The following is a 26,275-nucleotide window of genomic DNA, read 5'->3' on the forward strand; positions in this document are numbered from 1 at the left end:
CTCCTCCATTCGCATCTTGATCCTTCCTTCATCCCACGTATGACCCAAACATTGTGCAAGTGTCATCACCACCAACACCACTACAATCATCTCTTTTCCATCCCGCACAGTTGGAGCTAATGCATTTCCGTCGTCTCAAATTCACTGATCATTCCTATTATCATGATGATCCCTACGAATCTTTTCGATTTATTTGAAGCATGCCTAACAGCCCACACAATTCGCGGAAGGAATAACGTAACCGTATAATTAATAGTTATGGCCGAATGAGCAAATCCATTTTCATCCAGTCTGCCAAAAAGTAAGTTCTCTCTGTATGTGAGTCGATACTTTACTCGCAACAAATCCAAAACTCGGTCGGTTTTGATTGGGAATTGATGTTGCAATTTAATGTTTACTCAGGAATGAGGGTGAGGAGGGGAGAAAGCGAGCGAGTGAGTGAAAGCAGGCTGCAAAATCTAAGCGAGTGAAAGCACAAGAAGAGAAAGCAGCAGGCTTCAAAATCCAGCGAGGAAGAGAAAGCAGGCTGCAAAATCCACTCAAACAAGGCTCCTCTCCTCCTTCAGGCCAAGTCAGGCCAGGCCAGAATTTGTGTACCTTTGCAAACTGTACGTATTATTTGGTATACAGAAAGACAGTGGCCGCGGAAGCGTGGGTGGGGACAGAGGGACAATGTCCCTACGGTTGTTCGATGCATCATCTGCCCATGTTATACAAACCCCTGCCTCCCTATCCTGCAATGTTAACAGCCCCAGATGTCCCCACGGCTTCCGCGGCCACTGTATATACACGCTCTTTGTGTATGCATGTAAAACCACGAGCAGTGGCCGCGGAAGCGTTGGTTAGGACAGAGGGGCAATGTCCCCACGGTTGTTCGATGTCCCCATCATCTCCCCATCTTATATAAACCCTTGCCTCCCCCTATCCTACAATCTTAAGGTCCCCCGATGTCCCCACGGCTTCCGCGGTCACTGGATAGCGTAGGTAGTAAGCCGTGTATGTCGGGATGAATCTGTTTATTTGTTTGTCAGTCCGACGGCTACTAGTCGTTTCTTGGAAATCATGCCACTTTTAAAGCGTAGGAGTTGCAGGATTTTGGTTGGAAATGCAGAATGGCAGCTTGTAAAATGTGACATGGCGTAGAGGTAAATACGATGTAAGAAGGAGCGTCCTAGGGAATTTGAGTGGATTTTAGGTAAGGCGTTGATGTGATGCATGTCGACAACGTGTCGTAAGATTCCTCAAGTGACGACGACATTTTCCACTTGACACACAACGAGACATTGAAGGAGACACTTCCGAGAGCAGGTCGACACACACTTTACACACTAATTAATCCCGTCTTTAGAGTGTTAACCCGTCGAGTTGTGGGGAGTCATGATCTTGTCACATGTGTAATTATGCATGTCGGACTTGGAGGTGGTGGTGGTGGTGAAAGCGGGGTCCCTTCTTCTTTTACTTCTTCCCTTCTTTCAGTGGCCGCGGAAGCTGTGGGGACATCGGGGGACGTTAACATTGTAGGAAGGGGGAGGGAGGGGTTTATATAACATGGGGTGATGATGTAGACATCGAACAACCGTGGGGACATTGTCCCTCTATTTCCGCGGGTCCTGTTTTCTTCCCCCCAGTCTGTTTCTGCTTTGGCCTATGGTATGATTTCCCCCGAGTGAAGTGAATTAGAGCGAAAACCAAGTAATTTACGACCTAGTAGCTGACACGCCAAGAAAAGGATTTAAGGTCGGGCTTTTCACACCATTGCGCCACGCGGGTGTAAAATCATGCCGTTACGGGAGCATTCTTGTTTAGAAGAAGTGGCCAAGTTTCTTGTCACGATATGTGAAGTCACCATCTTGCTTTTCACATTACGTAAATGGAGAGTAAAGTGCCCTTTAAGTCGAATGAAGTGAAAAGGTGAAAGCAAATACGGCACAAATCACGACCAGACTTTTATTTTGTCCAGATACCAAAAAAATGATAAAAAAGTGTCTGTGATTCGTAAATATTTGTCACATTTTGCGTGTTTTTTTTGCAAAAAAGTGAGTGAAAGTGTATTTTCTTCGTGCAAAAAAATTATGTAATTCGCAAAAATTCGCACATTTTAGGTGCTTTCTCTCCAAAAAAGTGGGTAAAAAAATATTTTCTGCATGCACAAAAAAGGGACGAAATTCGTAAAAAATCGCCCCATTATCCCCCCAAAAAAAGTGAGTGAAAGTACATTTTCTCACGCAAAATCCATGAATATTCGTCACATTTTGGCTGTTTTCTCCCCCCAAAAGAAGAAACCGGGTGAAAGTAAGCGAGTCCTGTTGGCTGTGCTGTGCAGAGAGATAAATGTGGCAAAGAGAAAGTTCTTCGCTGGATGTCGAGGGCCAGGAAAGTTAAGAGGATATGGAGTAACACGCGATAATAATAATGTTCCGCGATGAGTTTATCGCCAACTCACTGGACAACTAATGAGTTTCACATATGAAGGGGCAAAAAATCAAGGGTGGATACTTTATTATGCAAATTTTATTAATTTGCTGCCTACTTCTCTCTCTATTTTCAGCTCGAGGGGAGAAGGAGGTCATGTTCGAAATGAGATAAGAGGAAGGACACTTACCATGCAGGATGACTCTTCACAAGCACTGCGAGTCAGATCGGACACTACTTTCGCACTTTCTTTGAGGCTTGGGGACCTCATTGGGGTAAGAGGAAGGGGCAGTGTGCCGGGTTAAAGGGGTGGAAGGAACAGCTTGCAAGAAATAAGGGGAAGAAGGAGGGTTATATTTTGACCTGCAAGAAATGCAAGGTGCAAGAAACTAGGTAATATCGCTGTAGTTTGTGCGGCGCGTGGCTAGATGGCGCATATTTTTTGCACTTTCTCCCAGTTTCATGCATTTCTTGTTTTCCAGTGCACGAAATGTAGCAAACCCGCAAGAAACGAAACACTGGGTGAAAGTGGTTACAGCTGACCACGTGTTTCGGGTGAAAGTAGCCACGTGCAAGAAATATCAGGGAGAAAGTGATTTCTTGCAGGTACATATTTTGACTAGCAGGAAATGCAAGGCAGAAGAAAGACGCTATATTTCAGTTGGCGCTTGACTAAATGATGCATATTTCGTGCAGCTTCTTGCACCTCGCATTTCTAGCATGTCTTTCCTTCCATTACAAGAAATGTGGCAAATCTGTAACCAACGAAACACTGTAAAAGCATGCATAAAGACACGACCAACATAACCATTGCATTCAAGGCTGCGTAACAGAAAGTCTTAACAACAAATAAGCCCACCCAACGAGAGAAAATGTTGAAAATGTTTGGTGATTTCCCTGGTTTAAAAGTTTGCAAGAAGTGGCAATTAGGGAGAGGATGACGGCAAACTCCACACTGTTACCCTGCCATCAACGACCGAGAGAAAACACTTGAAATTGCAAGTCTGTCTCTCTGTGTCGGCTGCAGTCAGGCCCACTTTCTCTCTCACTTTCCCCGTTTGGGAGGCACTGTTGGCTGCTTTGATGTTATTATTATTGCTGCCGCTTCGTACGTATCTGCGTACGTGGCATGATGACATGACACCACCCAAAATGTAACCAAAATTCCCACAAATATTGCGACAAATCTGGACGTTTGAATTTATTTGTGTAAATATCTTGCAGCAGGGAAACAGTCGTGCCACGTGGCGTTTTAGGTATATAAATAAATTCTGGTTTTCATACGTACTTTCACCCAGAGAAGTAGTGTTTCGGATTAGGTGGGTTGGCTGTATTTCGTGCAGTGGAAAGGGAGAAATGCGAGGTGGGAAAAAGTGCAAGAAATGTACGCCAGCTAGCCACACGCTATATGAACTATTTATCTAGCGCCAGGAACTAGTTTCTTGCGCCCAGCATTTCATGCAGACATAAATATTTAGCTTCAAGTAACCACTTTCTTTGAGTTATTTTGTGGTTACTGGAACCTGAAACACGGTCAACAGTGACTACTACTTTCACCCGGTTTTTAAGTTTTTACCGGTTTTCCACATGTTTTGCACTACAAAGCAAGCAATGCAATAAATTGCAAGAAAGTGCCAAAAATTGCAAAAAAGTGCTAAAAATTGCAAGAACTGCAATAAATCATCTGGCCACGCACCGTATGAACTATTTATATACTGAGCAATACTAAAAACGTGGGTTTCTTCTGGAGCAAGATTTAGCCATGGTCAAACTTAAATGAATGAAGAGTAGTTGAATTTCCTGCAAATCAAAAATATTCCCCTGCAAGAAACCACTTTCTCCCCCTTATTTCTTCCTGCAAGCGATTCCTCCCTTTCACCAGAAACACTGAAAAGAACGAAACATTCCACCACCACTGTACCACGATAATTTTGACGTGAGTCGAGTTTGGCTTTTAGCCCCTGCACCAGATTTGTCAAGGGCGACAGCTTACTTTACTTTCTCCAAATTCAATGGGATTACGGGGAGAGACTTCCTCCTCTGCCGGACTGGATTGGGAGAGATAGAGAGTGAGAGTTGGAAACCTGTCAGTACGCCGTCCTGTCGCTGTCGTGTGCGAAACTGCGGTATTTTGTCCCTCGCTCCCCCCAGAGACTGAAAGACGAAACCTTTTTGTCAAAATCTAAATTAAATCGTAACCCGACCTCTCAACTTGGATGAGCCTCCTGTAATAAAAGAGAGAGAGAGAGAGGAAAAAACAACAAACAAAAGCAGGAGACTAATTCGAATGGTGTTAATGCGAGGAAGGATTGGATTTGGTGACACATTTGACACCGGAGTTGGTTATGTTTGGCCTAGTTCGAGGAAATTTCAACTTTCCCTGGACAATTTCTCGCTTGAGTTTGGCAGAAAATTAAACAGTTGGATTTAGTGATAGTAATCCGTAGCCGATCCTATCCTAGGATCGTAAAAACTCGGATAGGATCGGATTTTCACACGGATCGGATAGAGGATCCGAGGATCAGACAATCCGATCCGATCCGAACCGATGAAATCCTAGGATTGCACAGGATCCTCGGATCATCCGATGTAAACTCGTTTCACATTTGGTGAGTTCATCACATGGCGTACATTATGTTATTATTTAACACCAGTTATTTTTATTTTAGCGTTGAAATCATACGAAATTGAATAATTTAAACGCCGAAATAAAAACAACTGGTGCAAAATAATAAAATAATTCGGCTCATTCGGATAATGTACACCATGTGATGAACTCGCCAAAAAGCGTTCCAATAAATAAAGAAAAGCAGCTGGTAAAGTATTTCCATAGTTAGACACAAGGTGTCTCACACATATCATCCGCGGATATCCTACGATCGATCCGATCCTAGGATCGGATCGCATCGGATTTCGAGTAGAACCGGGAGCCGATCCGATCCTAAAGCGAGCAAATCCGATCCGATCCGATCCTGTATTTATCCGATCCTATCCTACGGATCGGTTAATTTAGGATACGGATTACCATCCCTAGTTGGATTGATCAATTTTCAAATAAATATTTCCTGGTAACGAATTTGTTACTGAGGCTGGTTGTATAAGATGTTGTGACAAATTCGGAATTTTCTGGAATTTGAAATTCCAAGAAATTCTGACTTTCTCCGGCCAAGTTCTCCCTAGAATTGAACAGATTATTTAACAGTTGGAATGAACCGACACCATTTTACATATAAACTTCCTGGCAATAAATATGTCAGCGAGGTTGATTACGATATTTTGAAAAATTCCTGGAAATTTTAACATTCTCCGGTCAAATTTTTAGCTTAAATTTAACCTACAATTAAATTGGGATGATCAGATGCCATTTTTTAAATGAACATATCTCGGTAACAAATGTGTCAGTGAGGTTGACGATTTGAACTTTCTCCGGTCAATTTTAGCTTGAATTTAGCATCAAATTAAATTTGAATGATCAGATGCAATTTTTCAAATTAACTTATCTTTATTTCTCAAGCTTGCAAAATCTAATAGATTTCTAGTTCAGGGAAGATGAGATACAAATAAAATTGCAGAACTGGTCACGTTCATTCATAGATGCAAATTTCATTTGATACATTATTCAAATTATGTTATGTAGTTGTAAAAAGAGTTTTTCAGTGTTTCATGACTTGTGAGTTTTTCACATACATTTCTTGCACTACAATGTAAGCCATGCAATAAATATAAGGTGCAAGAAACTGGGAGAAAGTGCAAGAAATGTGCGCCATCTAGCCACGCGATGTATGAAGTATAACCGCGGGGCGTAGTTTCTTGCACGGTGCATTTCTTGCAGATCAAAATATTCCCCTGCAAAAAAACCACTTTCTCTCCGTTATTTCGTGCAAGTCGTTACTTGCACCCGAAACACTGACTTTTTTGTAAAAAGGTGAAGTGCTTCTCCCACTCATATGTGCGTGGGAGTAGCAGGGAGGAACAAATTGGGTTTATTTATGTCATTTCTTAAAATTTATTGAGAGAATCAGCAGCTTTTTGAACATATGTACAAGCTTTCTTTAAACTTTCGGTGAAAGTATTAATTGAAATTATGATGTAAAAATTCCTTACCAGTTTGGTAACAATTTTATTTTTTTCTCCAGGAGCTCCGCGAGTCTACCGACCATCTACAAAACGTCCGCGCCCGTGTCGCGAACGCTTTAGCCGCCACGGGTGCCGCCATCCTGCACGTTGTTAATGAATGCATTCGTCTTCGCACGACCCGGATTGGAATCGATTTGACCCTTGACCTAGTCGAAGAGGAACTTCAAATCGAACGTGGTCTAATTTTGGATGCTATCAACCAACTGGAAACGTTCGAGGATCAGGTTCGAGAACAAATCGGGATACAACGCGGTGTGAAAGGTTGGTGAGGACAGATTTTAAGTGTTTAGAGCATTTCCGCGCAATTTTGAAGCTTTTAGGAAATTTTCGGTCGATTGAAAGCTGATTTTAGGGGTTGAGTCAAGTTTAGAGTATTTCCGTGCAACTTTAAATATTTTAGGAGATTGTACTTCTTAATTGAGTCAAGTTTTTGAAAACTGACTTTCTTGAAAAATCTAATATTTTTTCTCGGAAAATTCAAAGAGAGTCTTAAGTGTTTGGAACATTTTCGCAAAACTCTGAATGAATACAAAAATTTGTATGTGAGGAGATTTACGTTCGATGGAAAGTTATTTTTAGATTGCGTCAAGTTATACAAATTTTGGAGAACTAAATTTCTTGAAAAATTCTATATTGTTTGTTCGGAAATTCAGAGAATCTCGAGCGGGACTGGAGCGACAAAATGGTCGCTTTTCGAATTGACGAAGCTGCCTACAGGATGCTGCCAGGGTCACGAGAAACCGTCACGATGCTGAGATACCCGGCAGTGGCGAGATTCCCGGAAGGGTACGTAAGTCAAGCTGTAACGAACTAGGTATACTTTTTACCTGATAGCCGAAGTGACACTGAAAAAGTGCAAGAATTTCTGCAAAGCTCGTTCCAAATTTGTGTTGACCTCTTTCATTTAACGGGTTAATTCGTTTGGGCAGTGTTCGTTTTTTGTCGGTTTGTTACCTATATTGCACTGGTAACCAATAAACGCAGGAAATGCGAGGTGTATGAAACTACAAAAAACTGCGATTGATTACTTGCACTCGAAATACTCATTTTGATCACGCCGTGACACTTACCATACACTCAAAATAAGGTAGCAATGAATCATTACCATGCGGAATGACTATGTGGCTCTACCACGTCGGTTACGATTTGTCGTAGAAATGGTAATAATAAGTTCAGGGAAATTCAAATTTAATACATAATGGTATTAACTTCCTTAATATTTGGTAATGAATTTGAATTTTCCTGAAATTATTATTACCATTTCTACGACAAATCGTAACCGACGTGGTAGAGCCACATAGTCATTCCGCATGGTAATGATTCATTACTACCTTATTTTGAGTGTACCCAAGTACCTGCGAATTAAGGGGCATGAACCGTTATATCTCCACGCGCTCGAAACATACCGACACACCCGTTTTGAAAATCTTGGATGTCAATAAAAAATCAGAAAATACTTAACTTTTCCACAAAATGGTTTGTACCTAAATATCAAAACACGTCAAAAATTTCCAAATTAGCTTTCCAGATTTTGTTTGCACTTTGTCAGTAAACCACCGGGTGTATTTCGGCTATCAGGCAAAAAGTATCCCTAGTACGAATTCCCTCCTAAGACAATGCACCACTTTCTCCCCTCCTGGGTCATAAAATATGACGGATTGGCTTTAATAATGGCGCAGGTGGTGGGAACGATGATGTAGAATCGATTCTAAATAAGTTTCCACGTATTTATTGATTGGTTTTCTCCATAGCATGGTGGACATCCCCGTCTGGGAGGTCCGTTTCCAGGAAAATGTCGCCCTGGCGGAAAAACAGATCCAGTCGGGGAGGCAATTAAGGGACAAATGTGCCCCGTTCTTGTCCAGGTAGGTGCACAAGACATGCAGTGGCCGCAGAAGCCGTGGGGGGACATTGGGGGGACATTAAAATTGTAGAAACATACCTGTTCAAAAAATTCATTCAAAAGTCAGTCATCCCGATTTCTGACTGAAGATTTTCATTCACATTCAGTCATTTTCATTTTCATTCAAATTCATTTCATTTCACTTCATCAGACTTCATTTCTTCGCCCCATATATTAAGCATTTGGTGAAAAATGAAAGGAGTGAAAAATCCTTCATTCACAATCATTCATTTGAAATGACGGAATCCTTCAGTCAGGTGACCTGACTGGAGGTTGCCACTGCGTTTACATAAATTGACTCTGTTGCTTCAACATTTATGCAATGGGAAATTATAGGGGAATGCTGAATAGCACTCCAACCATCTTGCATTAGGGTTTCAAATTTTGATTTGGCAGTTAATTTAGACTTTTCCGAGATTTCGGAATAAACCCTGTCCAGAATTGATCCACCAATTGTCTTCGCTGTTGGAGGTTTATAGCTAGGCTTCAATAAGTGACTCAATTTCACAAATTCCGGATGATCTACAATCGAAAAAGGAAGCTTACATGCGTAGACAAATCTTGCCACCTGCATGTCGATTTTATCTTTTTCGTTAGTTAATTTTGTAAACAATGCCGGTAGTTTTTGTTGCGTTTTTAATTCGGTTGATACACTTGGATTTTCCGAGTCGTGTAGGAAAAAAGGCATGTCGTTTTGATGACTCGAAGGAATTTGTTGATTCACAAGCGTATCTGTTTGTCTGTTACAAACATGCAAATGTTTCTTAAGTCTTTCTACTTTAGCCCACTCAAATGTCTCCCCACATTTTTTACAAGATGCACTTATTTTGTTGTTTAATTTTGTTGTAGAGAAGCATCCCCATACATCATCTTTCTGCTTTCCCCCCTTCTTTTTTGCCTGCAATTAGGACCAGAGATTAGTTGCTGAGCATAATAAATTTAATTTGATTTATGTGTGAAAATAGTTATTTTGAAATTTGACCAGAGCAGCAATAATCAAAACCAAAAGAGAACAAAAATCGATTTTGTTCGGAAGATTTGCACAGCTTGTAGAACGCCACATTTCTAATAATATGATTCTGCTCCGCCTTGTGCCTGAAGGGGAGAGACTGAAAGTCGCAAACGATTTTTAACTGCCATAAGATTCGTGGTTTTTTCTCAACAGCTTTTTTTCAAGAACATTTTTCGAAATTCGAAATAAATATACAAATTTAAACTTTTAAATTAATCTTTCTCGAAGTATTAAAAAAATGTTTTCGAATTACGAAAATCTTGTACCCGTATTGGTTATAAAGAACCGAATTAATAGAACCGTCGCAATCACAAAAATCAGCACAAACTGTACAAATCATGCGAACAAAAGCGATTTTTTGCCTCTCGAACTTCCGGTTTTTGATTTCTGTTACTGACCAAAGCCGGTTTAGATTTCTTTGAGAGAGAAGGTTCATCCGCAGTTTCTTCATCATCCGATATTTCAATTGCAGGGTGGTCAGGATCAGTCTTTTCTTGCTGTAGGCAAGATGATGGCTGGTAGCTTGAATCACTGGGTATTTCTTTATCTGTCGAATCTTAACAAAAATAATGAACCAATCTAGTCAATTATTCGGTCGCACTATTAAAATTCCAACATACCATCTTTGTTTACATTACCAACGTCCTCAAGGTCTCCATCTACCCCGCTTTGAATCGTTTGGTCTAAAAATTTATTAAAGTGTTTATTTACATGCGATATGATTTAGTAATTTATTTATTTATTAAAAGATATTCTACCAGGTGCAACCAATCCCAAAGTGAATTGGCTAATTGGTACGATGTCAATTGTATCGTCAATTTCAAGCGGCCCTTGGTCATCCACATTTTGCGATTCTAGTTAAAATTTTATTTAGTCAAACGATAGATATTTTGAAATAGAATTATTAAAATGTATTTATAAAATGCTGACCTTCCAATAACTCCACAATTTGAGAGGCAGTTAACTTATCATTTGACGAAATTTTTCGTTTCCGAGGCATATTTAATGCCACTTGAGAATACGTAAATAATTAAAAACTAAAATAAACACGGAAAACAACAGCCGGTGATGAACAAAGTTAGCGGCAATATTATTTCAGCATTTAGTCGCTTTATTAGGTTGAAAACCCCGACTACCCGTGGGTATTGCTCATATTTGCTACCCCGAAACCCACCAAAACCCACAAAGCCCCAATACCTCAAAAACCCAGGGTAGCATACCCTGGTCAGGTCCATAAAAATGACCGGAATTTCATTTTGCTTCACTATCATTCATCAATAAAATGAATGAAAGTGAACAGGTATGTGTAGAATAGGGGCGGCCGGGGTTTATACAATATGGGGAGATAATGCGAACATCGAATAACCATGGGAAAATTGTCCCTCTGTTCCCACCCACGCTTCCGCGGCCACTGAACACATGCACAAAGTAGCGTTCCACTCCAATTAAACGTAATCCTTTTCACATGTACATACGTTCCTCTTCCTCATTAATTCATCCTCGCACAAAAATACTACAAAAAAGGCAAGCTCTTGTCAAATTCATTACCAAATCAAAGCTTTCACTTCCCGTAATTTGGAAGAGTCTGCATTTGACAAAAAAATAAGAGGTCACATTTGCTCCCTGAAATCCGATTCGGCTCAAAAGTGGGGGGTCTTCTGTGCAGACACGTAAATAATTTCCTGCACAGTTTATAACTACGGATTAATTTTTTAGCTTCCTATTTTCCGACGTGGAAACACAACACGACACGAAATGAGGACGGTAAAAGTTAAGCTAGAAGGAGAAATTACGTGGAATTTGGGAAAGTATCGGCTCCGTGCTGATTATTTTTTTTCGTTTCAATTTAACATATTTTGCGACAAGTTCACTTTGTCAAGCGATACAAATGGAGAAAGTGGGCAGTAAGGAGCCTGATTTTTAATGGAATTTCCGCCAGAAACAGGTATTAGGTTTTAATGACGGATTAATTTTTTCCTTCAGTTTAACATATGTGATGCGTTGACTTTGTTAAGCGATAATGTTAAGCTTGCTGGAATTGGAGAAAGTGGGCATTCAGAAATCTGCTTCTGTTTGATGTTTTACACAGGAAATTTAAGTCCCTCCAGAATTTTAACGTACAATTAATCTTCTCCATTTAAATTATTTTCTGTTGAGTTAGCTTTATGTAAAGCGATAGGAGAAAGCTAAGCTGGTTTGAGTTGGAGAAAGTAGGTTGACAAATACATAATTTGAGCGAGCGTTTATTATAATTGCGATTTCCCTTCCATTTAAATAATTTTCCGACGAGTTGACTTTCTAAAGGGCTCCGGACAGAGGAAGCTAAGCTAAGCTGGTCTAAATTGGAGGAGAAAGTAGGCTATAAGGAAGGGACACCCATTTTCTCCCGGATTTTTATCATTCACAATTACAAACGATTTTTCCCCTCCATTTTAAATGATTTCCTGCCTAGTTGACTTTAGAAGTGATAAAAGAAAAAGTTAAGCTGGCCAAAAATGGAGAAAGTAGGCTATAAGAAGAATACACAAACTTTTCTTCCGCGTTATTAACAATATTTTTCCTCCAATTAAGTCATTTTCTGTCGAGTTTACTGTATCCGCCTTACGGGCAGAGAAAGGTCTAAATTGAAGGAGAAAGTAGTTTGTAAGAAAAATACGCATAATTCGTTCCAGCATTTTTTAAATAATTATGATGATTTTTCCCTCCATTTTAAATTATCTTCTGACAACTTGACTTTGTAAAGCGATCCGGACAGTGTTTGTAAGATGGGCTAAGCCAGTCTAAATTGGCAGAGGAGAAAGTAGGCTCACAAGAAATTTTCTTATGAGCTGGAAGGCTTTCTCCGAGACCAGAAGCTCTCTAACTCGCCAACTCTGCCTTTGATGTTGATGTGTTTATTGCTTCTTCTGGTCCCAGAAGAGAGATGCAAATAAATGGAGCACAGCATATTCTATTCTGTGTACTTTCTCTCTCTCTCTCTTTCGCAAAGTGTAATCCTTTATAGGCCATAATAATCTTAATCCTGGATAAGATGCCAATTAAGTTCTTAGAGAGATTTTCATTTCGTAATTCCATTCTAATTTCGTAATGAACTGGGAGAGATTTGCATGTAAAGTAGCTTTTCCGCCTAAAGTGAAAGTCTGGCTGGGTTTGGCGGACTATATTTAATTATTATTTATTTCCTGGACCAAAATTTTACTACTTTCTGTGCATCTTCTCGTGCTCATCGGAGTTAGTTAGTGTTCGTTGCTGCATTTATTGCAGGGTAAAGGAAGAAATGAGAGGTGCAAGAAAGTGGGAGAAAGTGCAAGAAATATACGACATCTTGCCACCCCATACCTGTTCACTTTCATTCATTTGAGTGATTATGATGGTGAGTGATAGTGAATGAAAATGAATTTCCTGCAATTTGAATGAAAATGACTGAAGGATTCTGTCATTTCAGATGAATGACTGTGAATGGAATGATTTTTCACTCATTTCATTTTTCATATTATACTTCATACATGGGGCGAAGTAAGAAATGAAGTGAGATGAAGTGAAGTGAAATGAATTTGAGCGAAAATGACTGAATGAAAATCTTAAGTCAGAAATCGGAATAATTAACTTTTGAATGAAAACTAAATTTTTGAACAGGTATGAGCCACGAGCTGTATGAACTATTTGTAGCGGCGGGATCTAGTTTCTTGCACCTTGCATTTCTTGCAGGTCAAACTATTCCCCTGCCAGAAACCACTTTCTCTCAATTATTTCTTCCAAATGGTTACTTACTTTCACCCGAAACACTGCTCGTAATCGTTAAACGGCTTCTCTTCTCTTGTAGCTTGGCCGTTCAGCTTCAAAGGCAAAGTGACCGGGTGGATGACGCCTTGAAGAAGCGGATTTACGAAACAGAGTCGCAAAAGGGGAGACTTGAACATCAACTGAAATTGGTGAGTGAGGGGGACACGTTTTATTTTTTGAGAGGGAAAGAACAAGCATGTTAAGTTTTAGGAGGGACTCGTAAATACTAAATTTTTTACGAGAGGAAGCTAAATGTGAAGGGATGTAACAAAGCAACGGGAATGAGATAGAGAACGATTTTTTGTATGCGGAAAATTCCTAAGAATTTTCGGAAATTGTATGAAATATAAGACATTAAGCCACAGCGTAAAAGTGACAGGAAGCTCAAATGCTTTATTTACGCTTTTGCAAATCTTTGATAGACAGTTCTAACAATTTGTAACCTTCAAAATTTTTGTTTTAATTTACAAAAAATCAAGAATGAAATTAATTGAGAAATCCAAAAATTAAAAACGGTTGATAAAATTCACGTTTTACCACAGCATTCTAACGATAAAATTTTGTTGAATTTACAAAGAATCAAAAAATTAAAGAAATTAAACAATCTGAGGAATACAAAAATCAAAAACCCGTTTCAAAAATTCACATTTGAGCACATCAAGGATAAGTGAAATCCAATACATTATGAGAATAAGTTGATGGACAGACAATGCTTTCCATAAAGTAGCCACCAAAACTTAAGAATGACCGTAAAGGATCAGAGTTGACTAGATTTTTTAAGACGGTTTGCCAAGAGAAGAGTAAAAAGATTCGATTCAATCTGAGTGGATCAGGAGATGACGAAATGAGCATGATCATCATCTCTTTCACTTTCTCATACCGTAAGTGCGGTGTACGGTGGCTTACTTACTTATTAGATTTCCTGGTGGAAGAGAAAGTCAAGAGAAAGTAGTCGTCATTCATGTGATGCAACGGAATCAGGGTTTCGTTTTTTGATAGTAGTTTGCTACATTTCTTGGACAGGAAAGGAAGAAATGCAAGAAATGCGAGGTGCAAGAAACTGGGAGAAAGTGCAAGAAATTATCTAGCCACGCACGGTATGAAGTATTCATAGCGGCGGGATTTAGTTTCTTGTTCCGCGCATTTCTTGCAGGTCAAAATAGCTATAAACAACCATTTTCTTGCGGGTTTGTTGCATTTTTGTACTGCAAAAGCAGCCAACGCAAAAAATGCGAGGTGCTAGAAACTGCAAGAAATGCGAGGTTCTAGAAACTGCAAGAAATGCGAGTTACAATAAACTGCAAGAAATGCAAGGTGCAAGAAATGGAAATGCGAGGTGCAAGAAACTGCAGGAAAGTGCAGGAAACACGTGGTATCTTGCTACTCGACGTTTGAAGTATTTACAGCGGCGAGATCTAGTTTCTTGCACCTTGCATTTCTCCCATGTCAAAATATTCCCCTGCAAGAAACCACTTTCTCCCCCTTATTTCTTGCAAGTCCTTCCCTACTTTCACCCGAAACACTGAACACTCCTTCGCCCAAACTGGCCCGATCTGGCTGCTGGACTGATCTCTTTGTACTCGACCTGATGGTTTTCCCATCTTATCGAGACACGGATCATCCGTGAGAGCTACTGGGTTGTTGTAAATATCTCCTGTTTTTGATGGGTGGGTTGTTTCTCGGATGAAATTGAGTTAGTCGTCATAAAAGAGGAGAAAGCCAGGTTTGTTTAGCAAATTGCGTCTCGTGGAATGGATCGTTTAGCTCAAACTTTACTTTGTGATGGAGTTTAAAAGAAAAAATTGTGAGTAAATCAACAACACTGATCTCTCGGGAGTTCGTAGTGGTGAGTGGACATTTCAGTGGACAAACGTTTGACATTTGTTGGCTGCTCTGAAGCTTAAAAAAAATAATCGAAATGATCAATGAGAGTAGAAAAACAGATGGAAAAATCTGCTCAAAAACCTTGAATGAACGTACGACGTTTTTATTGATCATAAATTTTTGCGGGAAATTCAAATGATGACGGGTTGACGAGGTAGAGAAACGGAAATTAGAAAAAATCAAAAAGAAAGTTTGATTTTTTAGTAATTTTTTTGTTAAGCAAGGAAATCTGATTTTCACAAAATCATAAGTGGAGTATCCCATAGTACAAAAAAATCTAATTTTTTGATAACGTGCAGAGCATCTGACATTTTTAAGGTTTAAAATTAACCCAATAATTGGGATTATTCCAAGAATAAGAAAAAATCCGTTGCCTCGTCCTTTTGAAAGTTACGGCAGGCTAAAACTTTAGATTTGAAAATATAACAAATTAGGATTTTTGAACTTTGACCTTCAATATCTTTTGAAGTTACAGAGCTACAGGCTTAATAATTTCATTTTTAAATAAATTATCCACATTTTCGGGTCGATTTTTACCAACAAGTTTTAAACATACAAACTGTTTCGATAACACATGTTAACCCCTTATCTACGAATATGCAAGTCCATCGCAAGAAAGCGAAACAGAAAGAGACAAACTCACTCTGAGTTAGTTTCGCGATGAAGGAAGCTATAAAATAAATGGTCATAAAAAAGAGATGCGATTGCCCCAAAACCACTTCCGATCCAGTCCAACCAGCCCACCATGCGAGAGACTGACCACTTCGTCATATATGGGCTGCAACAGTGGCCGCGGATGCTGTGGGGACATTGGGGGACGTTAACATTGTAAGATAGGGGAGGGACGGGTTTATATAACATGGGCAGATGATGCGGACATCGAACAACCGTGGGGACATTGTCCCTCTGTTCCCACCCACGCTTCCGCGGCCACTGATCCAGGATCACCATCATCCCGACCGGATATAAAATCCTGGTTGAAATGCAATCATAAAAAGGACGATGGGATTAGATAGATCATGACGAGATGGATTGGATTGAGTCGTCCTTTGTTAGTCGGAGAAAGGTGAGACAATCGATCCTTCTCATGCTGCTGCCCCCGCTTTCACTGCAGAGGTCGCATTTATATTTATTAAGTGGGGTGAGCTGCTTATTGTGATCGGTTTGTCTGTCCGCCCGTATGTCTGTCCATGCCAGAATCCTAAAATCAACATAGTCCAATGACGCTTTTGCGATTGTAATTCCTAAATAGTTCTTTGTCAAGTTCGAAAATTGGGTCTCTGTAGTCAAGGTCAAGTTGACCCTGGGGTGAGGTCAAAGGGCAAAATAGAGTTTAATCTTCATATGTGGTGTCATTTCCAACCGTGAGGTGAAAGATCAAAAATTACTAATACTAATTCTTAAACATAAGTTTAAAGGAAATTTCAATCTCTTTAAAGCCACTTTGTTATGTCTGTTTGGCACCGATTTTATTCATTGATGACCTGTATACATCAATCCTTAGACGAGACCACTGGATCACTGGAGCGGACAGAAAGTCAAGTCTCAACCTGGACACAAAAGAGCTTTCTCTGTCTTTCTCTTGTCTCTTGTCGCCACCCGTATCCAAAATATCGTCGTCTCGGATTCCCCATTCATTTAATATTCAGATACGCCATTGACTGACGGACGCCACTCTAATTTTCTTTGAGTTACGTCCTCTTCACCGGAGCGGATATTTCCGAGTGGGCAGAATAGAGTGGATTATCTATTATTCTTCGGTAATAAACCGGGTCAAACGAACGTAATAAAGTGGCGTCAAAGAGAATTGAATTGGCGCAAAGCCTTTAAAATGACACAATATGTTCAAGCACTTATGTATTTTGTGACCTCTGACCTCGTGGTCACGGTCAAAAATATTGATTGGAGGGGCTGAATTCGTGGTGAACTTTCCTTTAAACTGACACCATATATGACAATTATGCATTTTTTGACCTTTGACTTCGTGCTCACGGTCATGGGTTGGTCAGATCTCTAAAATACATACTAAAGACGTTGATCTGTTGTTAAAATAAATTGCACCACATGCGAAAATTAAGGTCAAACCTTTGACCTTGACCCCATTTTCGAACTCGACCGAAAACTAAAAAGTGGAAGTTCAATGGACAGTGGGTTGATTATGTCGTGAAGATATTCCGCTTTCCAATGGACAGACAGACGAACGGACAGACAAAATGATCACAAAAAGTGGTGGCTTATGCTACCACTTAATAACGCGAAAAGTCATACTGGTCTCTCTAATTAGGTTTCATTTATGGTTCAAGTCCTCAATATATATGGCATGGTCGTGGTGGTTCTGGTTCTGGTAGTCGTGGTTGTGGTGATGGTTTGATGTCACATTAATTTATGTGAATAAAAGGACCAGATTACGCGTCAATTCAATATTAGATCCAGTCGTCGTCGTCGCGTCGTCGTTCGTACTCCTGAACAAATGAGGAAGTCAAGTCATGCGGGGAAAGGGACAAAAGCACTCCTAACCAGAAAAGCAACCTACTTCCAGCCATATCTGCATAAAGAACAGACATTGATTTCTCTGCTGATGCTGTGGATTGGATGGAGTGGATGGAGAGGAAGAAAAGTCGGGGTCGGATCAAATAAATGGGGAAAAACGGATGTAACGAAGGGGTGAAAGTTGAGGTGGAAAAGATGATTTTGGTTCAGTGTGGCAGGTTTAAAATTGGGTAAAATTGAAGAAGGTTTTCTAGATATATGTGACCTTTGACCTTTTCACACGGTCAAGGTCAGTCACTATAGGCGAAATGCATACATATTCCGTTGGAAGGGTAGGCGTATTTCAGGTGAAAGTAACCGCTTGCATAAAATTACAGGAAGAAAGTTGTTTCTTGCAGTTATTTTGACCTGCAAGGCGCAAGAAACTATGTGACCTTTGACCTCGCCCACACGGTCACTGGGTCAGCATATGTCAAAATGACATATGTATTCGTTGAATAGCTCTTTACTATCGATTTCATGATGTCAAAAGTTTAAAAAAAATCATGCCCTTTGACCTACCACCGTGACCTTGTGACCAACAGTGCCCATTTTGCCCCTTGTCATGAATACATAGGTTATGTGTTTCAATATTCAAGCCCGAATGTCGTTTTGTTCATGAGTTATCGGACAAACAGACGGACTGACAGACAGACAAACGGACGTAACGATCTTATGAATGTACTTATCAGAGCGTTTCACTCTCTACATAATAATGCAATCCGTTCTCGCTGGCAAACATGGCTGAATTCGTGGTGGCGACGACTTCATTAATTTACTTGTCGAAAAGGGAATCAGGACCACATTTCATTTTTGGGTGGAACACACGATAACACTCAGAATTAGTGGGGAGACATCAATTTTTAGGAAATGCGACACTCCTGCAATGAAGTTTTATCGAAATGGTTGTTGAGGCCGGATTTATTTATTACCGAGCGGTAACCAATGATTGGACGGGATGGATATTACAGTGATTAGTGTCACAATTCGGTTGCAAATAATTATAGTAATTTGTCTCCTAGATAAAAAGTTTCACACAAATTATCCCTACTGCAATCGATGACTTTTACTTGATTTTGCTACCGAATGGTAATGATTAATGATTAAGCAGAAAGATGGATATTTACAGGAACGGTAATTAGTACCGTTCGTTGCGAATAGTAATCATAATCTGTTACCTGTCCATAAGTAAAAAAATATCCCTACTGCAATTTCGCTTTCACTGGATTTTGCTACCAAACGGTGACAATCATCATCCAGATATTCAAATTATTTGAATAATAATCATTATCTTAATTCCCAGCATACATGTTTTACCCACATAACTAAAACTAATCTCACAAATCCCACAAAATTATCCCCATCCAATAATCCACGTGCTAACTTTTGTGCAAATTTGCCTCAGTGCAAAAGCGGATGGATTAAGAATTTCCGAGATTCCAAATCTCTCAAAAAGAAATTTTCCCCTCCTCCTTCTCCTCCTCTCAAAAAAGAAATAAAATAAAGAAAAAATTGATTGTGGATTGATTCCACAAATGAAGAATTTCCTAACTTTCACCAGATTTTTATACCAAACGGCAACAACCAATAATTATCTACAAGGGAAATATATATTCAACTAATTTGAATAATTATCAACACCGGTCTGTCTCAAATAATCCCAACATACATATTTCACCCATAACTTAAAAAAATCTCAAAAATTACCCCTCAAATCACCCAAATAAACCATGTGCTAACTTTCGTGCAAATTTGCCTCCGTGCAAAAGTGGATAGATTAAGAATTGCCGAGATTCCAAATCTCTCAAAAAGTTTTCTCCTCCTCCTCCTCTCAAAAACGAAAGAAAATAAAGAAAGAACTCGGCAAATATGAAATTCTCGCATCCAACTTTCACCAGATTTTGCTACCGAACGGTAACAAGCATCATCAAGATATTCAAATAATTTGAATAATTATTATCACCTTAACTCCCAGAAAACATATTTTACCGTATATAAGCAAAAAATTCACAAATCACTAGATAAACCACGTGCTAACTTCTCTGCAAATTTTCCTCCGTCCAAAAGTGGATAAATTAAGAATTGCCGAGATTCCAAATCTAAATCTCTCAAAAAGAAGTTTTCCCCTTCTCCTCCTTCTCTCAAAAAAGAAAGAAAATAAAAAAAGAACTCGGCAAAGATTACCGGGGATGACAAGCCTTTCCCTTCAAACCAAACCAAACTTTCTCCAAACCACGAACCTCAACTGTGCATACACAAACCCTTGACTTTCTCTCTCTCTCTTTCCCATCTTTTTACTACTAATTGACTCCATAATAAAAAAGGAACATTTCCTCTCCTCCACTCGCAAATGTTCATGTTTGTGTGTTTTCACCAACATTTTTGACTCAAACCAGAAAATTGTGCGGGTGCGGGCGCGCTTTCACGAGCAAAGATTCGTTGAGAATCTTAGCCAACAAAGTTTTATTGCTTTCTTCACTTTCTCTCTTATCTACTTTCACATCGTTTCCATCTTTCCTCACTAACGGGTTATCACCACCATGAGAAGTACGGGGAAAGAGAGATAAAATCTAAGGATGGGGGGCTTCCAACGTATGCTCACAGATTTTGAAAAAAAACTAGTGTCAATTGATGAAAAATTTAATTAGGATGAAATTTTCGAAAGACAAGATCTCCGAATGGGCACGTTTGGCAGAGATATTTGCATCCCAAGAGGAGAAAACGCGCGGTAAAGTTGGAAAGTGTAAAATTTGTCGACTTTAGAGCGAGTTTACTCCTCTTCGGATGTAAATATCTCGGCGAAACGTGATTATTTGGATAGCGTTTCGTTAATATCTGAGAGTGTATGCTGGGAAAGCTCCATTGTAAATAAATAGGTAGAAATACATAACTTTCTTCTTAATCATATAATTTTTTTATTGAGATGCTTCAACGCCAATATTATTATTTTTTGCGAGTCTAATTACTTAAATTTCATGAAAGATTAGTTCTGTTAATTGTAGCTATAAACTTGAGCATTGGGAGTTATTGCCATTTGCAAATTTCATATTTGCAAGTTTGTGATCAATTGACACTAGTTTTTTAAAAATCGGAGAGGACACGCTCATATGTACCTGTTCACTTTCATTCATTTGACTGACTATGATGGTGAATGAAAATCAATTTCCTGTCATGTGAATGAAAATGACTCAAGGATTCCGTCATTTCGGATGAATGACTGTGAATGAAAGGATTTCTCACTCCTTCATTTTTCACCCTATGCTTAATACATGGGGCGAAGTAAGAAATGAAGTCAGATGAAGTGAAATGAAATGAAATGAATTTGAACGAAAATGACTGAATGTGAATGAAACTCTTCACTCAGAAATCGGGATGACTGACTTTTGAATGAAAACTAAATTTTTGAACAGGTATATATGTAATACATATTATGTATAAGCTGGGAGACCTCCATTATAAGTTGCTAAGTAAAGATCTGCTTTCGTCGTGCTTTCACTTGAGTTGCATTGCATGTAAAATTCTTGTAGAACAGGGAAACAAAATCTCGCTAAATCACAGGTGGCAGTCTGATTGGCAAATATTCCTTTCTTCTTTTTCTTCTCCCTTTTTCATCACGATACGCATTTAAGAGTTGTCCTTATGCTGCTCGCTTTCACCACGTGAGGTCAATTGGCCGGGTACAAAGTTCTGTTTTATTTTTGTCGAAAAAGAAAATACCGACGTTTTGTTCTCGAAAGTAACAAAACGATATAAATCATGCCTCGCTGCCATACGGAGAGGAGAAAGTTATGTATGTGCAGATTGTCCTGGGTGGTCTGGTCTGGTCTGGTCTGGAGTTGCCAACCTTTTAAAACGAAACAGGCGAATAAAATTGCTCTTTTTTCAGTTAGACACCAGGAGAGAGTAAGAGTAAGTAAAAGGCAATTCGTCTCTGGCAGGGTGCAGGGAGGGAGGAAGGAAGGAACCACTTGGGAGAAATAAAGGGGGGAGAAAGTGGTTTTTGACAGGTGGGTATTTTGACCTACAAAAAATAGAAGGCAGGGGAAACTATAGTTTGTACGGCACATGGTTGGATGGCGCATATTTACCACAGTTTCTTGCATTTTCTTGCAGTTTGTTTGCAGTTTTTTGCAGTTTTTTGCAGTTTCTTGTACTTTCTCCCAGTTTCTTGCACCTCTCTCACTTTCTCCCAGTTTCTTGCATTTCTTATTACTTTCCCTTCACCGAATGAACCCAGCATCCCCGCCATAAACGAAACCCTGCCCTCTTACATCCCGCCGCTATTTGTTCCACATAATAATACATACATACACAGAAAAGTAATGAAATACATGAAATCATCATCATCATCATCACCGCCGCTTTCTCTCTTCTCTGCCCTTTCTCAAACTGGAGAAAGTTTTCATTTTCATTTTCTCCTGGAAACGAATCGAATCGAAAATCCACCGAAAATTAATTTACTTAGCAAGAAAAGCAAGCAATGGAGATTTGTTCAATTTCATGTCAAAGAATGTCAAAAAAAGGAGAAATTGCAGGCAGCAAGATCGAGTCAAATGAATCTGGTGATGTCTTATTATTATTATTATTACTTTTCTCAAACTGTTCATTTATTCGCAATTTCCTTCCACCCAGGCAGAAATGTCATTAAGTTTTTTCTCCGTGCTGATGTCAAACAGTTTTTGGAAGCAAATATCTAAATACTTGGTTAGTTTGGGATCTTTTTTTACATTTTGTGTGTTCAACAACGTGGGTTGAGAATGTATATGTGAGATGTGTTTTTCACGGATTTTTTGAAAACTAGGGCTAAAAAGGTAAGTAACTAAACCCAAAAACCAGTTAGTCTGGCTTTTGTAGAATTCGCGGATTTCAGATGGTTTTAAGTTGGCAAAATATGCATTTTCACAATATTTAATTTCAAATATTTAATTTTCACTAAGGATTTTTCCTATTTTCTCCTGGAAGAAAAAAGTGCTCATAACTTTGCAAAAATTATCGATTTTTGCATGCAATCTTCATTTCGCAAAAAAAACGTACAGGGAGGAACACGTTTCAATTCGCCATTTAAATACATGGAAGAAGGGAAAGCTGAGATAAAATTTAAATTCAAAACCCGCAAACAATAACCCCTTAATACAAACAACAGTAAGTTGAGCATTTTTGCAAATTTCTGCACTGTTCAAAGTTCGTAAAAACCCGAATTTCCACCATTCAAATGTAGAGAAGTGAAAGCTGTATTAATAGTTTCGCACGGTGAACATGTGCATTTTTGCCAACTAAAACCTTATTAAATCCGCAAATTCCACAGAAGTGCTCAGGTGCCAAATTAACTATTTTTGTGTGTTTAGTTCCTAGATTTTTTAGCCCTGGTTTTAAACAAAATCCGTGAGAAACATGGGTGACATGTACATTGTGAGAATAAATGTAAGTAAGCAAGTATTTGATTATGTTCATGTTCTACATTTGTGCTTAACTGCGTACGTATGTTGTATGTAGACAAGTGAGTAAGTGGGATAACATTTAGTGGGTCGGTCGGTTGGCAGATGAGGACGGGATTGAGAAGAGGAGGAGGAGGAAGAGGACGAGGGATGAAATGAAATGAAATCATCATCCATTATTCAACAGGAGAGAGAAAGAGAGAGAATTGCGACGACTATTATTTACAAGACCAAGGCACGTCTACTACATTTTAGTTTGCTTACTTTTCCTTTCCTGGGCAAACTGGGGAACTTTATGCGAAGAGGGTTCTGTCCGGAGATGGAATTTTGAAGTTCTGTGTAACGTTTTGGATGAGTTTGGGTATATAATTGTGAGGTCAGGGGTTACCAAGTTTTGTAAATATTGTTACGTTTACATGTTGTATTCAATAACAATGGAGGTCTCCAAGCGTATGTTGGTCAGATTTTGGACAAATTAGTCAATCGATCACAAATTTAATTACGATGAAAGTTGCGAAAGACGCGATCTCCCAATGGGCACGTTTTGCAGAGATATTTGCATCCGAAGACGAGAAAACGCGCAGTAAAATCCACAAATTTTACACTTTCCAAACTTCCTCGCGTTTTCTCCTCTTCGGATACAAATATTTTTGTCAAACGTGCCCATAATCGGGCTATAGGGTCTTTCACACTAAATAAATTTATGGTCGATTGATGTTAGTTTGCTCAAAATCGGATCGCATACGTTAGGAGACCTCCATTATTAGAATGAAATTAATCCCCTTAATCTAACCGTACCCGGATGGGAGATGACGTCGTTAAAACGTGAGAAAGTACCACGTGCCGAAAAGTGAATACACGAGGCATCGCTGTAAAGGCTTACTTTACATTTCCCATTTTATTTTCTCAATCCAAATCAAAGGTCAAATATTGAATATTGAAGCATATCACTTTGTTGGAAATACTTTCTCAATCGTTAATCCAGGTCAAAGATCAAATATGTTCCAGTACTACCACTTTGTTACCTCTGTTTTTACCTCTGTAAGGTTGTTATGTATTATTTGCTTACGCGTTAGGTCGTCGTTTTCCTTCCACACAATAATTATTTGGGTCGGTCGTTGGTCGTCGTCTCGACACGATGTTTATGTAAAACTAAGGATAAGCAAATCCAAAATTAAGCCAGACCACGGCGCTGTTTGTGACATAATAATGTGTAGCAGAAGGTCCATCTGGCAGCTTCTTGAAGTGGATCAGGCAGGACAGAGACGAATTAAGGGTTCAATTAGAGCTGGACGGATTACTGGGCAGGCGGGAAGATAATCCCGAATAATAATTCAAGTGTCGCATCAGGCAGAAGGGGACTCAAGCCGTGTATTAAGCAGGCCCACTTCTCACCCGCATGGAAAATGAAAGATTAGTTTTGCAGGAAAATTTAAGAATTTGGAAGATTAAAAAATGAGAAAGTTAACTAAGGAAATTTGAAGAACTGCTTTCACTAAATAATTTAGGACTGGAATTGTCGATTTTTCCCTGACTTTTTACCGATTTTATTTGCCGATTTTGATATACTTTTTTACAGTTTTATTAAAGATTCAAAAACAAGAAAGTTAAATAATTTTGTTAATACTACTTTCACCTTGGTACTAAAATTGCAGCTTTTTTACATATTTTCTCCAATTTATGTAGGATTTTTACCCACTTACTTCCATATTTCTAATTTATTAATGATTCTAAAACGAGAAACTTAAATAATTTTGACTACTTTTACTAAATAATTTGGTACTCAAATTACGGATATTTGCAAATTTTTTACTGCTGTATTATCAATTATTCGCCAATTTTTGCCGATTTATTATCAATTTTTGTATCGATTTTTTATTGATTTATTATCAATTTTTTTTATTGATTTTTACCCATTTTTTACTGATTTTTACCAACTTTTTTTTACTGATTTTTAGCCATTTTTACCGACTTATTACCAATTCTTCTGGAATTTATTACCGCAATGTGAGAAATTCGAATTTATTTCTTTTCAAAGAATTTATTGTCACTTGATACTAAATTGTTACCAACTCTGTACCAATTTTGACTTCACATATCTTTTTAGAGTGCATACACAAAACTAATTAGAAAGTTGAAAGTTAAAATTCATTCGCTGTCCTATTCTGCATATAAATTACCAGCAGGAAGAGAAATACGGCCCACATAATTTATATCTAAAAAGAGAAAGTAATTTTCGGAAAGGGATCGAATTTCAAAAAACTGGAGAGAAAGTTGCAGAGAGAAAAACGGGCCTCCGGAAAATAAAGTTGTTACACATTACGTCACAAGTAAAATAAAAGAGAAAGTAGTTTCTGCGAGAAAGTAGAGAAGCTTCTTAAGTACGTACAAAAAACTATGCAGATATTTATTTAGATGGGCACAATAGATAGGTATTATTGCCTCGTTTACTCAGGCAAGAGTTGTACGTGGGCACATGCCAAGGGCAATTTGAAATTTATGGCGTGCCCGATTTATAGAGGACATTTATGCCATGCCAAATTTGGATTTATTTCCAAGTCAAAAATTCCTTAAAAAATTATTGTCATTTTAAAAATCCCTTCTCAAAATTTCCCAATCTAGAGTTGTACTTGGACCCATGCCCGGGGTAATTTGGAATTTATGGCGTGCCCGATTTCCCGGATATGCAGCGTAAATTTGTGTTATGAAGTGCCAAATTAATATAAGTTGTGCCAAATTAAGATTTGAATTTCAAATTAGGATCTTATTCTAAGAGATTGGATTTTGCCTTGACTAAATTGCGTGGCATATATTTCCGGCAAAAATTCAGGAAATCTGTTTCCATTCCCAAAATTCCAGAAATTTGTTTTCATGCTCAAAATGGCAACATTTATTTCATTAATAATATGAATTCGATTTTGCGGTTCCCAAATCGCGTGGCATTTATATTTTTGCATGCAAAATTTCAGAAACTTATTTTCATGCCCAAAATTCTATTGGAATGTTCTGTCCCATTCTACAACTCTAACATGTAAATTATTCCCCTTCCTTTTTATGTCTCACGACAATGAGGTTCGGAGAGGAGATGTAGTTCCGAGATAAGATGAATGATCTCTTCTCGCAACTCACAGCCCACTGGATAAAAATCCCAATATACAATAAACCGGGGAATAAGAAATG

General features: G+C 38.8%; 1 protein-coding gene across 1 annotated transcript in view; it reads left to right on the forward strand.

Moving 5' to 3' along the window:
- The first annotated feature begins 2,559 nt into the window (after positions 1 to 2,559).
- LOC110848194 (tektin-4) overlaps positions 2,560 to 26,275 on the forward strand; it is a 32,826-nt gene continuing 9,110 nt past the window's right edge. Inside the window, exons 1-5 of the mRNA XM_035850919.1 lie at positions 2,560 to 2,687; positions 6,549 to 6,810; positions 7,203 to 7,335; positions 8,301 to 8,414; positions 13,288 to 13,396. Of these exons, the coding sequence (XP_035706812.1) occupies positions 2,604 to 2,687; positions 6,549 to 6,810; positions 7,203 to 7,335; positions 8,301 to 8,414; positions 13,288 to 13,396 (702 nt within the window). The 5' untranslated portion in view covers positions 2,560 to 2,603. The remainder of the gene's footprint in view (positions 2,688 to 6,548; positions 6,811 to 7,202; positions 7,336 to 8,300; positions 8,415 to 13,287; positions 13,397 to 26,275) is intronic.

This window comes from Folsomia candida, unplaced genomic scaffold (assembly GCF_002217175.1).
Source record: "Folsomia candida strain VU population unplaced genomic scaffold, ASM221717v1 Fcan01_Sc004, whole genome shotgun sequence".
In the NCBI taxonomy this organism is placed as follows: domain Eukaryota; kingdom Metazoa; phylum Arthropoda; class Collembola; order Entomobryomorpha; family Isotomidae; genus Folsomia; species Folsomia candida.